The following is a 12,504-nucleotide window of genomic DNA, read 5'->3' on the forward strand; positions in this document are numbered from 1 at the left end:
ACTATCCAGACATTTGTTGGGAATCTCTCTCAAGTAAAACTAACAGGTCAAGCAAATTCTTATCCTCTCTTGCTGACAACTTTATCTTCCAAAAGGTAGGGGAGAAAACAAGGGGATCTGCTACTTTGGATCTAATCCTTATAAACAGGGAGGAAATGGTTGAGGAGGTAAAGGTGGCTGGGACCCTAGGAGGCAGCGATCATGCTATTATAGAATTTTGGATAACTAGAGGAGGAAGACATGTGAAGACTCAAACTTCAAGGTTAGATTTTAGAAAGGCAGATTTTAAGAGACTCAGAAAGAGAATAGGAGGGATCCAATGGCTGGATGTCCTTAAGGACAAAAATGTCCAGGAAGGATGGGAAATTTTTAAAAATGAGATTGTCAAAGCACAATCGTTAACAATCCCGAAAAGTAGGAAGAATGGGAAGCATTTAAGGAAACCAGGATGGATGAACACAGAACTTAAACACATGCTAAAAAGAAAGAAAAAAATGTTTATTAAATGGAAAGAGGGAGGCATATCTAAAGAAGATTATAATGCAGTCTGCAGATCCTGTAGGGCACGTATCAGGTTAGCTAAAGCTGACAATGAATTAAGGCTTGCAAGAGATGTCAAAAGCAATAAAAAAGGATTTTGGGGGTATGTCAAAAGTAAAAGAAAAGTCAAAGATGCTATAGGATTTTTACAGGATGAAAATGGAGAAATGGTAAGAGAGGATGTTGAGAAGGCCGAACTTTTTAATTCCTATTTTGCATCTGTTTTCTCTCAGAAAGAAAATGTAACATCAACTGATCTTCACTGTCCTTTTAAAGGAATAGAAGAATCCAAGTTATCTGTAAACAGAAAGATTGTGAGGGAATATTTAGCTAACATAAATGAGTTCAAGTCTCCAGGTCCAGATGAATTACACCCCAGAGTACTGAAGGAGATCGTAGAAGAAATTTTAGAACCACTCTCCATAATCTTTGAAAATTCTTGGAGAACAGGAGAAGTCCCAGAAGACTGGAGAAGAGCAAATGTTGTTCCTATCTTCAAAAAGGGGAAGAAGGTGGACCCAGGGAACTATAGGCCGGTGAGTCTGACTTCTATACCAGGAAAGATCTTTGAACAAATTATTAAACAACATGTATGTAAGTACCTGGATAAGAATGAAGTGATTAACCAGAGTCAGCATGGGTTTGTAACTAACAAGTCATGTCAGACTAACTTAATTTCCTTCTATGACAGAATCACTGACTGGGTGGATCAGGGAAATGCTGTAGATATAGTATATCTTGACTTCAGCAAAGCATTTGACAAAGTATCTCACACCATCCTTATTGAAAAAATGACCAAGTATGCAATGGACCAGGCAACTGTTAGATGGATTCATAACTGGCTTAGTGATCGGACTCAAAGGGTGGTTGTAAATGGCTTCACATCCAGCTGGATGAATGTCACAAGTGGGGTACCACAGGGCTCCGTCCTGGGACCTGTATTGTTCAACATCTTTATCAATGATTTAGATGAAGGAATTGAGGGTAAACTGATTAAATTTGCTGATGACACAAAGCTAGGAGGGATAGCTAATACTAGAGAAGAGAGAGAGAGGATTCAAAAAGACCTAAATAAACTGGAGCAGTGGGCAGCAACCAACAGAATGGTTTTTAACAGGGAAAAATGCAAAGTACTACATCTGGGCAATAAAAATGAAAAAAGCATATACAGAATGGGAGGAATAGAGCTAAGCAACAGTACATGTGAAAAAGACTTAGGTATACTAATAGATCATAGACTGAACATGAGTCAACAGTGTGATGCAGCAGCAAAAAAGGCAAATACAATTCTGGGATGTATTAACAGAAGCATACAGTCTAGATCACGTGAAGTCATTATCGGTCTTTACTCCTCTTTGGTCAGACCTCATCTGGAATACTGTGTACAGTTTTGGGCACCACATTTTAAAAAAGACATAGACAAACTGGAGCAAGTTCAGAGAAGAGCGACCAGAATGGTGACTGGTCTGCAAACCCTGTCCTATGAGGAACGGTTGCAGGATTTGGGAATGTTTAGCTTGCAAAAAAGAAGACTGAGAGGAGACTTAATAGCTGTCTACAAATATGTCAAGGGCTGTCATATTGTAGAAGGATCATCTTTATTCTCATTTGCACAAGGAAAGACTAGAAGCAATGGGATGAAACTAAATGGGAGGAGACACAGATTAGATATTAGAAAAAACTTTTTGACAGTTAGGGTGATTAATGAGTGGAACAGGCTGCCACGAGAGGTGGTGAGTTCCCCTTCAATGGACGTCTTCAAACAGAGGCTGGACAGACATCTGTCTGAGATGATCTAGTGAATCCTGCTTTGAGCAGGGGGTTGGACCAGATGACCCAGGAGGTCCCCTCCAACTCTACCATTCTATGATTCTATGATATACACACATTATATATATATATATATATATATATATATATATATATATATATATATATATATATATACACACACAATTATATATATATATAATATATATGTGTGTGTATATATGTATATATATATGTGTGTATATATGTATATATATGTGTGTATATATGTATATATATATATGTGTGTATATATATATATATACATATACATACACACACACATATATATACACATATATATTTATATATATATATATATATATATATATATATATATAAATTACACACAAACACATATATACACACACACACACACATATATACATACACACACACACACACACATACACATATATATATATATATATATATATATATATATATTGTAATGCAGCAGGTTGCTAGCATTACTGTAAATGGTCCAGGATGTGCTTACTGGACCATGTACCTTCCCCTTTATCTGACTGGTCACATGACTGTGACATCACCCAGGTCCTGCATGCACAGTAAAGCTCTGTATACATGACTGGGACAGCACACAGGACCTATACACACAGCTGACTGATCACATGACTGTGACATCAGCAAGGTCCTGTCAGTATGAGGCTGTCTGTGCACAGCATATATATAAACCTGCTTAATTTGAGACAGGTGTGTTCGGTGTGAGAGGCGTGAGGCCTGTTCCCCATGTGTGTGGGATACAGGGATACCGTGAAGCCTGGCAGCCTGAAGGCAAAGACTAGATCCTGTGCGGATGCTAGTGGCCTTGGAAGGCAGCGGCTTTGAAGTGAAGCTTGGTACCTGAAAGGTCGAGCCTGGATCCTGTGCGGATGTCAGTGGCCTTTGAGGGAGAGCCGGCTTGAGTAAGAGTCCTGGAAGGCAGAGCCTGGATCCTGTGTGGATGTCAGTGGCCTTTGAGGGAACGACGGCTGGAGACCCCTACCTGGGAAGCCGCAGAGCCACAGTGGTGGCAGAGTAACGGACTGAGACAGCTATACCCGGCAAAGGTAATACCCGGTGCTATATGGACATTGTGATATGAACATTGCTACTTTATTACCTTGCCGTAAGCTGTAACCTGGAGCAAGTGGGCCGGTGTGCCACTTGGCTCATGAATTGTTTATGTGTGTAAACCTGCCGGTGGCGGACTAAGATGAACTGTGTGTGAACAGCGGTTTATGAAGTGCCATAATAAACTGCAACACTGTGTGAAAAACGTAAAGACATTGCACGTGTGCATTGATTGACGCAGCGAAGCGAGTTACCCCCAGTATGATGACGAGCGCTGCCTTACAATATGTGTGTGTGTGTGTGTGTGTGTGTGTGTGTGTGTGTGTGTGTGTGTGTGTGTGTGTGTGTATATATATATATATATATATATATATATATATATATATATATAGTACATTCACATTGAAGGCATCAAAACTATGAATTAACACATGTGGAATTATATACTTAATAAAAAAGTGTGAAACAGCTGAAAATATGTCTTATATTCTAGGTTCTTCAAAGTAGTCACCTTTTGCTTTGATGACTGCTTTGCACACTCTTGGCATTCTCTTGATGAGCTTCAAGAGGTAGTCACCGGAAATGGTTTTCACTTCACAGGTGTGCCCTGTCAGGTTTAATAAGTAGGATTTCTTGCCTTATAAATGGGGTTGGGACCATCAGTTGTGTTGTGCAGAAGTCAGGTGGATACACAGCTGATAGTCCTACTGAATAGACTGTTAGAATTTGTATTATGGCAAGAAAACAGCGAAGTAAAGAAAAACGAGGGCCATCATTAATTTACTTTAAGAAATGAAGGTCAGTCAGTCCGAAAAATTGGGCAAACTTTGAAAGTGTCCCCAAGTGCAGTTGCAAAAACCATCAAGCGCTACAAAGAAACTGGCTCACATGAGGACCGCCCCAGGAAAGGAAGACCAAGAGTCACCTCAGTAGCGTGATGGGGTGCTACGCCAGATGACCTGGCCTCCACAGTCACCAGACCTGAACCCAATCGAGATGGTTTGGAGTGAGCCGGACCGCAGAGTGAAGGCAAAAGGGCCAACAAGTGCTAAGCATCTCTGGGAACTCCTTCAAGATTGTTGGAAGACCATTTCCGGTGACTACCTCTTGAAGCTCATCAAGAGAATGCCAAAAGTGTGCAAAGCGGTCATCAAAGCAAAAGGTGGCTACTTTGAAGAACCTAGAATATAAGACATATTTTCAGACCTTTTTTGTTAAGTATACAATTCCACATGTGTTAATTCATAGTTTTGATGCCTTCAGTGTGAATGTACAATTTTCATAGTCATGAAAATACATAAAAAAAATCTTTAAATGAGCAGGTGTGTCCAAACTTTTGGTCTGTACTGTGTGTATATATATATATATATATATATATATATATATATATATATATATATATATATATATATATATATATATATATATACACACATACATACACACACACACACACACACACACAGTACAGACCAAAAGTTTGGACACCTGCTCATTTAAAAGATTTTTTTTTATGTATTTTCTTGACTATGAAAATTGTACATTCACACTGAAGGCATCAAAACTATGAATTAACACATGTGGAATTACATACTTAATAAAAAAGTGTGAAACAACTGAAAATATGTCTTATATTCTAGGTTCTTCAAAGTAGCCACCTTTTGCTTTGATGACTGCTTTGCACACTCTTGGCATTCTCTTGATGAGCTTCAAGAGGTAGTCACCGGAAATGGTCTTCCAACAATCTTGAAGGAGTTCCCAGAGATGCTTAGCACTTGTTGGCCCATTTGCCTTCACACTGCGGTCCAGCTCACCCCAAACCATCTCGATTGGGTTCAGGTCTGGTGACTGTGGAGGCCAGGTCATCTGGCGTAGCACCCCATCACTCTCCTTCTTGGTCAAATAGCCCTTACACAGCCTGGAGGTGTGTTTGGGGGTCATTGTCCTGTTGAAAAATAAATGCTGGTCCAACTAAACGCAAACCGGATGGAATAGCATGCCGCTGCAAGATGCTGTGGTAGCCATGCTGGTTCAGTATGCCTTCAATTTTGAATAACTCCCCAACAGTGTCACCAGCAAAGCACCCCCACACCAGCACATCTCCTCCTCCATGCTTTACGGTGGGAACCAGGCATGTAGAGTCCATCCGTTCACCTTTTCTGCGTCGCACAAAGACACGATGGTTGGAACCAAAGATCTCAAATTTGGACTCATCAGACCAAAGCACAGATTTCCACTGGTCTAATGTCCATTCCTTGTGTTCTTTAGCTCAAACAAGTCTCTTCTGCTTGTTGCCTGTCCTTAGCAGTGGTTTCCTAGCAGCTATTTTATCATGAAGGCCTGCTGCACAAAGTCTCCTCTTAACAGTTGTTGTAGAGATGTGTCTGCTGCTAGAACTCTGTGTGGCATTGACCTGGTCTCTAATCTGAGCTGCGGTTAACCTGCGATTTCTGAGGCTGGTGACTCGGATAAACTTATCCTCAGAAGCAGAGGTGACTCTTGGTCTTCCTTTCCTGGGGCGGTCCTCATGTGAGCCAGTTTCTTTGTAGCGCTTGATGGTTTTTGCAACTGCACTTGGGGACACTTTCAAAGTTTGCCCAATTTTTCGGACTGACTGACCTTCATTTCTTAAAGTAAATTAATGATGGCCCTCGTTTTTCTTTACTTCGCTGTTTTCTTGCCATAATACAAATTCTAACAGTCTATTCAGTAGGACTATCAGCTGTGTATCCACCAGACATCTGCACAACACAACTGATGGTCCCAACCCCATTTATAAGGCAAGAAATCCCACTTATTAAACCTGACAGGGCACACCTGTGAAGTGAAAACCATTTCCGGTGACTACCTCTTGAAGCTCATCAAGAGAATGGCAAGAGTGTGCAAAGCAGTCATCAAAGCAAAAGGTGGCTACTTTGAAGAACCTAGAATATAAGACCTATTTTCAGTTGTTTCACACTTTTGTTACGTATATAATTCCACATGTGTTAATTCATAGTTTTGATGCCTTCAGTGTGAATGTACAATTTTCAAAGTCATGAAAATACAGAAAAATCTTTAAATGAGAAGGTGTGTCCAAACTTTTGGTCTGTACATATATATATATATATATATATATATACACATATACACACACATACATACACACACATACATACACACATCTCTCTCTCTCGATAGATAGATAATCTCTCTGTCTATATTTATCTCTATACACACACACACACACACACAGGTGCATGTCACTAAATTAGAATATCATCAAAAAGTTAATTTATTTCAGTTCAATACAAAAAGTGAAACTCATTATATAGTCATTACAAACAGTGATCTATTTCAAGTGTTTATTTCTGTTAATGTTGATGATTATGTCTTACAGCCAATGAAAACACAAAAATCATTATCTCAGTAAATTGAAATAATTAACAAAAAACACAAGCAAAGGCTTCCTAAGTGTTTAAAAAGGTCCCTTAGTCTGTTTCAGTAGGCTCCACAATCATGGGGAAGTCTGCCTTCTGGACATCTGTCAAGTCAGAAATCATTGATACACTAAGTAAATGCAAAAACCAAGGTTCCAGAGTCTGGAAGAAGAGTGGTGAGGCACACAATCCAAGCTGCTTGAGGTCTAGAGTGAGGTTTCCACAATCAGTGATGGTTTGGGGAGCCATGTCATCTGCTGGTGTAGGTCCACTGTGTTTTATCAAGACCAAAGTCAGCACAGCCGTCTACCTAGAAATTTTAGAGCACTTCATGCTTCCCTCTGCCGACAAGCTTTTTGGGAAGGAAATATTCTCCAGCAGGACTTGGCACCTGTCCACACTGCCAAAAGTACCAATACCTGGTTTACACACAACAGTATCACTGTGCTTGATTGGCCAGCAAACTCGCCTGACCTTAACCCCATAGAGAATCTATGGGGTATTGTCAAGAGGAAGATGAGAGACACCAGACCCAACAATGCAGACGAGCTGAAGGCTGCTATCAAAGCAACCTGGCCTTCCATAACACCTCAGCAGTGCCACAGGCTGATCGCCTCCATGCCACGCCACATTGATGCAGTAAATGATGCAAAAGGAGCCCCGACCAAGTATGGATTGCATTTACTGAACATACATTTCAGTAGGCCAACATTTCGGATTTTAAAATAATTTTTCGGGCTGGTGTTATAAAGTATTCTAATTTACTGAGATAATGACCTTTGTCCTTTCATTGGCTGTAAGCCATAACCATCAACATTACAACATTAACAGAAATAAACACTTGAAATAGATCACTGTTTGTAATGACTATAATATAGGAGTTTCACTTTTTGTATTGTAGAGATTAGAGATAGAGATGGGTGGTGACCATGGCGGCCATTTTGGATCCAACTTTTATCTTTGGGGTCATCTGAAGGCAATTGTCTATGCTGTGAAGATACGAGATGTGCAGCATCTGAAACAACGAATACTGGAAGCCTGTGCTAGCATTTCTTCTGTGGTGTTGCTATCAGTGTGTCAAGAGTGGGAGAAGAGGATTGCATTGACAATCCAACACAATGGGCAGCACTTTGAACACATTTTAAAAGTGGTCATAAACTTGTAAAAAAAACTCATGAAAGAATAAAGTTACGTTAAAACCAAGCACACTATTGTTTTTCTTATGAAAATCTCAGTAAGTTTGAGGTGTCACATGACCCTCTTCCCATTGAAAAAAATAAAGTTGGATCCAAAATGGCCAACTTCAAAATGGCCGCCATGGTCACCGCCCATGTGGAAAAGTTTCCCCCCTCCCATATACTAATGTCAACAAACAGGAAGGTGATATCACCAACCATTCCCATTTAATTTAGGTGCATCCATATGAATGGCCCACCCTGTATTTTATTACTATGTATGAGACTTCTGCAGTAAGGTGCAAGCTGCTGTTTAAACCAGGAGGCAGATGTTCTTTGAAAACTCTCATCCACAAGAGGAAAGACTTTCCTCTGCTACATACTACAGCAACTTCTCAGATCTACAGTGAGCACTGGGAAAAAAGATGAGAAAAAGAAACCAAAATACAAAAGGCAAGCAGAGCTGAGCTGCCAGCCTTCTACCATTTATTCTGTGATACTCAGAATGGAGCAGGTTTTCCTGCAGTACTATGTAAAGCTACAGATCTAAAAACTTACCACCACAATACATAATCATCTGAGGATTTATGGAGGACTGCAGGTAACCCTACTGCTGACAAACTGAGCTCTGCAGCACTGAGTGACATCAGCATGTCATGTTTAGGTTTGTCCTCGGTAAGAATAATTTAGTAATCTTAGAGGTAGGATTCTTTTTAATAGCTAACAAAAATAAAATGCTAGAAAGCGATCTTTCAAGATTACTTAGGTCTCTTCATCAGTCAATTATCTGAAAAAAAGTTTTGTCAGATACTTGACAGATGAAGAGACCCAAGTAATCTCGAAAGATCGCTTTCTAGCATTTTATTCTTGTTATATTTATGTGAAATCATAGTGTGCACATGTGTAGCAGAGCAGAGTTTGTGCTTTAGTCCAACTACAGATTGTCGCACTATGATCTCACAATATTTCAACTGCAGCACGCACTCAACTCTGCTACATCTGTGCACTCTGGTATTAAAATATCAGTGGTTTTACATAAGACTAAAAAACAAACTCAACTCTACATAAAATCATAGATAATATTGTAAAATATAGAGTACAGAGATGTGGTAACGTCATTTTATGCTGCAGTCCTAAGTGAAACTACTATTATTGTATTATTTTACAATATTTGTGAACAGTTAAACTCCACACTACTACACCTGTGCACATTGTGTGTCAAGTTAGGATAGGTTTATGGGGATTTTCCGCAGACCTACATAATGCCGCGTGCCCAGCACATAATGTATGGCATGTATGTACAGTACCAGCCAAATGTCTGGACACACCTGTTCATGGATGGTTTTCCTTGCTCTTATTGGAATATTCACATTGTAAATTCAGACTGACAACAGAAAAAGCACAAAAGAAACATATGGAAACAAGGAGTAACGAAATACGTGAGACCAAACAGAATTTGTGTTATGCCCTTAAAGCCCCTTTTACTTTAAATGACAGCTTTACAAAACCCTGGCATTTTCACAAACAGTTTCATCAAGTAGTCACCTTGTAAAGGCTTTCCAACTGGTGAAGAGGTTCCCAGAGGTGCTGAGCACTTGTTGGCGGCTTTGCCTTTACTCTGCGTCCAACTCATCATAACAATCTCAATTGTGTTGAGGTCAGTGACTGTGTAGGCCATGTCATCTGACACAGCACTCCATCCCTCTCCTTTTTTGGTCCCAAAGCCCTTACATACACCTGGAGGACAGTTTTGGGTCATTGTCCTGTTGTAACACAAATAATGGTTGTACTAAGTGCATACCAGATGGCATGTCATTGCGGGAGGCTGTGGGTCCCATGCTGGGTAAGTTACAAACAGTGTCACAAGTAAAGCAACACCACACCATCACACCTCCCCTTTATGCTTTCACAGTGGGCATCACACATGTGGAAACCATCCACACACCTTTTCTGCATCTCAAAGACATGGCAATTGGCATAAAAATGTCAAATGGTGATTCATGAGACTACAGTACAGATTTCCACTAATGTTAGGTCCAATCCTTTTGTTGCTTGGCCTAAAGGCTTTTTTTGTTTGCGGTCTTCAGTATTGGATGTTTTGCAGCTATATTTCTTGTAGTCTGCTCTGGCAGCTGATGTTGAGATGTCCCTGCTACCTGTGCATGATTTATGAGGCCTTAACTGAGGTGCTGTCAATTTGTGTTTTCAGGCTGGTAACTCTGATGAACTTCTCCTCTGCAGCAGAGGTAATTATTGGTCTTCTTTTCCTGGGGTGGTCCTCATGAGAGGCAGTTTCATCATAGCAATTGATGGTTTTCAGACTGCACTTTAGGATACCTATAATGTTCTAGCAATTTTTCCCTGATTGTTTGAACGTCTTGTCTTAAAAGTAATGATGGTCTGTTATTTTTCATTACTTACTTCAGTGTTTATTGCCATATACTGGCTTAAAACAGTTGTGGAATAGAGTTCAGCACTGTAGGAAACCGTGTACCAGCACGGCCTCTGCAAAATACACCTGATGGTCGCATACACTTTCTCAAGGGAAGTGATTCCACAAATGAACCCTTGACGAACCATACCGGTTCACTGAAAGCCATGTCAGTAGACAACCTGATGAAGCTGCTTGTTAGAATACTAATGGGGTCTAAAACTGTCAGAATAAAAGGCCGGGGGGGGGACTTTGAGAAATCTTTGGGTATGTGCACAGGGGGCCTTTCTCAGCAAGATTCTTCCTGTAAACCACCTGAAAAAACGCCAAAAATAATTAAATTATGCATAGCAATGTAAAAACAACTTGCTGTGCATATGTTTAATCTTCTTGAGCTTCTTTTACCAGCTTCAGGCTTAGAATGCCACAAAGCGGCTAAAAGAAGTGATCTTCACCGCTTACTAGTTTTATACAGATTGAAGAAAAAAAAAAAAAAAAAAAAAGACGGAAACCCGCTGAATTGAGCAGCAGGAAGAAACCAAAGAGGGAACTTTATTAAATAAGATAATTTTTTATTGAAAAACCACTTCATTACATTTCCCATTTTCCAAAACACAAACACTAAAAAGGAATACAGTAATACTTAATGCACTAACTAGACGCCTAAATAATAGTTAAAAGAAGACTCTTCTATAAAAATGCCGCCGGCGGTTTACTGAAGGGACTTTTGCTTCAAAAACTTAGCAGGTACTCCAGTGTCTAACATACACAGTGTGCACATACCCAGTGTCTAACACATTTTCAGGTTTGTCCCACACGTTTTTTCTTTTACTTGTTTCCATATTAATCTATTTGTGGTATTGCTGCCTTCAGTCTCAATCTACAATGTGCACATTGCAATAACAATGAAAACCATTACATAAGCAAAAGACTGCAAATTTTTCACTGATACTATGTTTCCATACATGTATAGAGATAGAGTATAATGTATAGAGATGCAGCAGAGCTGAATTGGCAGAACAAAATGACCATATGTTTCCTCAGGATGGCAGGTGTTGTATGACAAAAATGCAGAATTAAATGCCTTGTTCCGCTCTGCAACATCAGTACAGACGTGATGTACTCTCCAAGACTGGACTCCGCTCTACTCTTAAAGGTTTATTCCCAAAACACAAGTTATTCCATATCCAATGGATAGGGCATAATTTGCCGATCGCTGCGGGTCCGATAGGTGGGATCCCCAGCGATCTAGAGATTGGGGCTCTGGACTCTTGAGAGCGGGCTCTGCAGCCTCCTCCTGAATGATGGGGAGGTCCGCATACTCTGCCTCCACTGCACCATATATATAGGACTGCTGGAAAGAGCGCTGTACTCAGCAGTCCCACAGACAATGAATGGAGCGGAAGCCGAGCTCTATCATACGGATAGAGAATAACTTGTTTTCTTGGGGGGAAAACCTTTTATGGCTCCTGTACACATTGGCTAAAAGTTGTCCAAATATGCTGATTTTGATGGGATCGGCCCACCATCTATAATGTGTATGAGTGGTGTTCTTTTCCTTTACTTTGTATGCTTGAAAATGTGAAAAAAAAATTAAAACAAAATTAAGCAAAAAAAAAAAAAAACAACTAAATTAAAGGAGGTAAATTCTTACTCAGCAAGGTAAGTCACTTTGGCATCAGAGGGGACAGCGCTCCACCAGGACGAATGTAAGACGGATACCATGCAGGTGCCAACTAAAATATCAGAATAGAGGTCATCAACATAGATCTCATGGCAGCGGGAGTTCACGTCTTCTGATACGTGCACATGAGCATCTGGAAACATACAATACAAAGAACAAACCTTTTGATAAAAGCTCCAGTGCCCTGGGCTCGCTGGTATAATTGCAGTTTCCTGTTGCAGGATGGCAGTAACACTCTTTCTCACAATGGCAAACTTCCTGGCATCCTACACCATAAAAGCCAAACGGGCATACTAGAATATATATATAAAAAGAAAAAAAAAATATATACAAATCCAGTGTAAGATACAAAATACACTATATTCAACATCT

The 12,504-nt window shown here is 40.0% G+C and overlaps 1 protein-coding gene across 3 annotated transcripts in view; it reads right to left on the bottom strand.

Moving 5' to 3' along the window:
• Nucleotides 1–12,504, bottom strand: part of NAGPA (N-acetylglucosamine-1-phosphodiester alpha-N-acetylglucosaminidase) — a 41,445-nt gene that overhangs the window by 18,279 nt on the left and 10,662 nt on the right. For 2 of the 3 annotated variants that reach the window (XR_012298129.1, XM_073667752.1), the window contains exons 9-10: nt 12,294–12,425; nt 12,103–12,184 (exon numbers count right to left, since the gene is read on the bottom strand). Coding sequence is in view for 2 of the 3 variants with exons in the window: in XM_073667752.1 (XP_073523853.1) it covers nt 12,103–12,184; nt 12,294–12,425 (214 nt within the window). In the remaining variant the exon portion in view is untranslated. Of the gene's footprint in view, nt 1–10,639; nt 10,764–12,102; nt 12,185–12,293; nt 12,426–12,504 lie in introns of those variants that run through there. The other variant, XM_073667753.1, reaches the window with a different exon arrangement.

Source organism: Phyllobates terribilis, unplaced genomic scaffold (genome assembly GCF_046119375.1).
Source record: "Phyllobates terribilis strain yellow unplaced genomic scaffold, ASM4611937v1 Scaffold_2__4_contigs__length_985480577, whole genome shotgun sequence".
NCBI lineage: Eukaryota > Metazoa > Chordata > Amphibia > Anura > Dendrobatidae > Phyllobates > Phyllobates terribilis.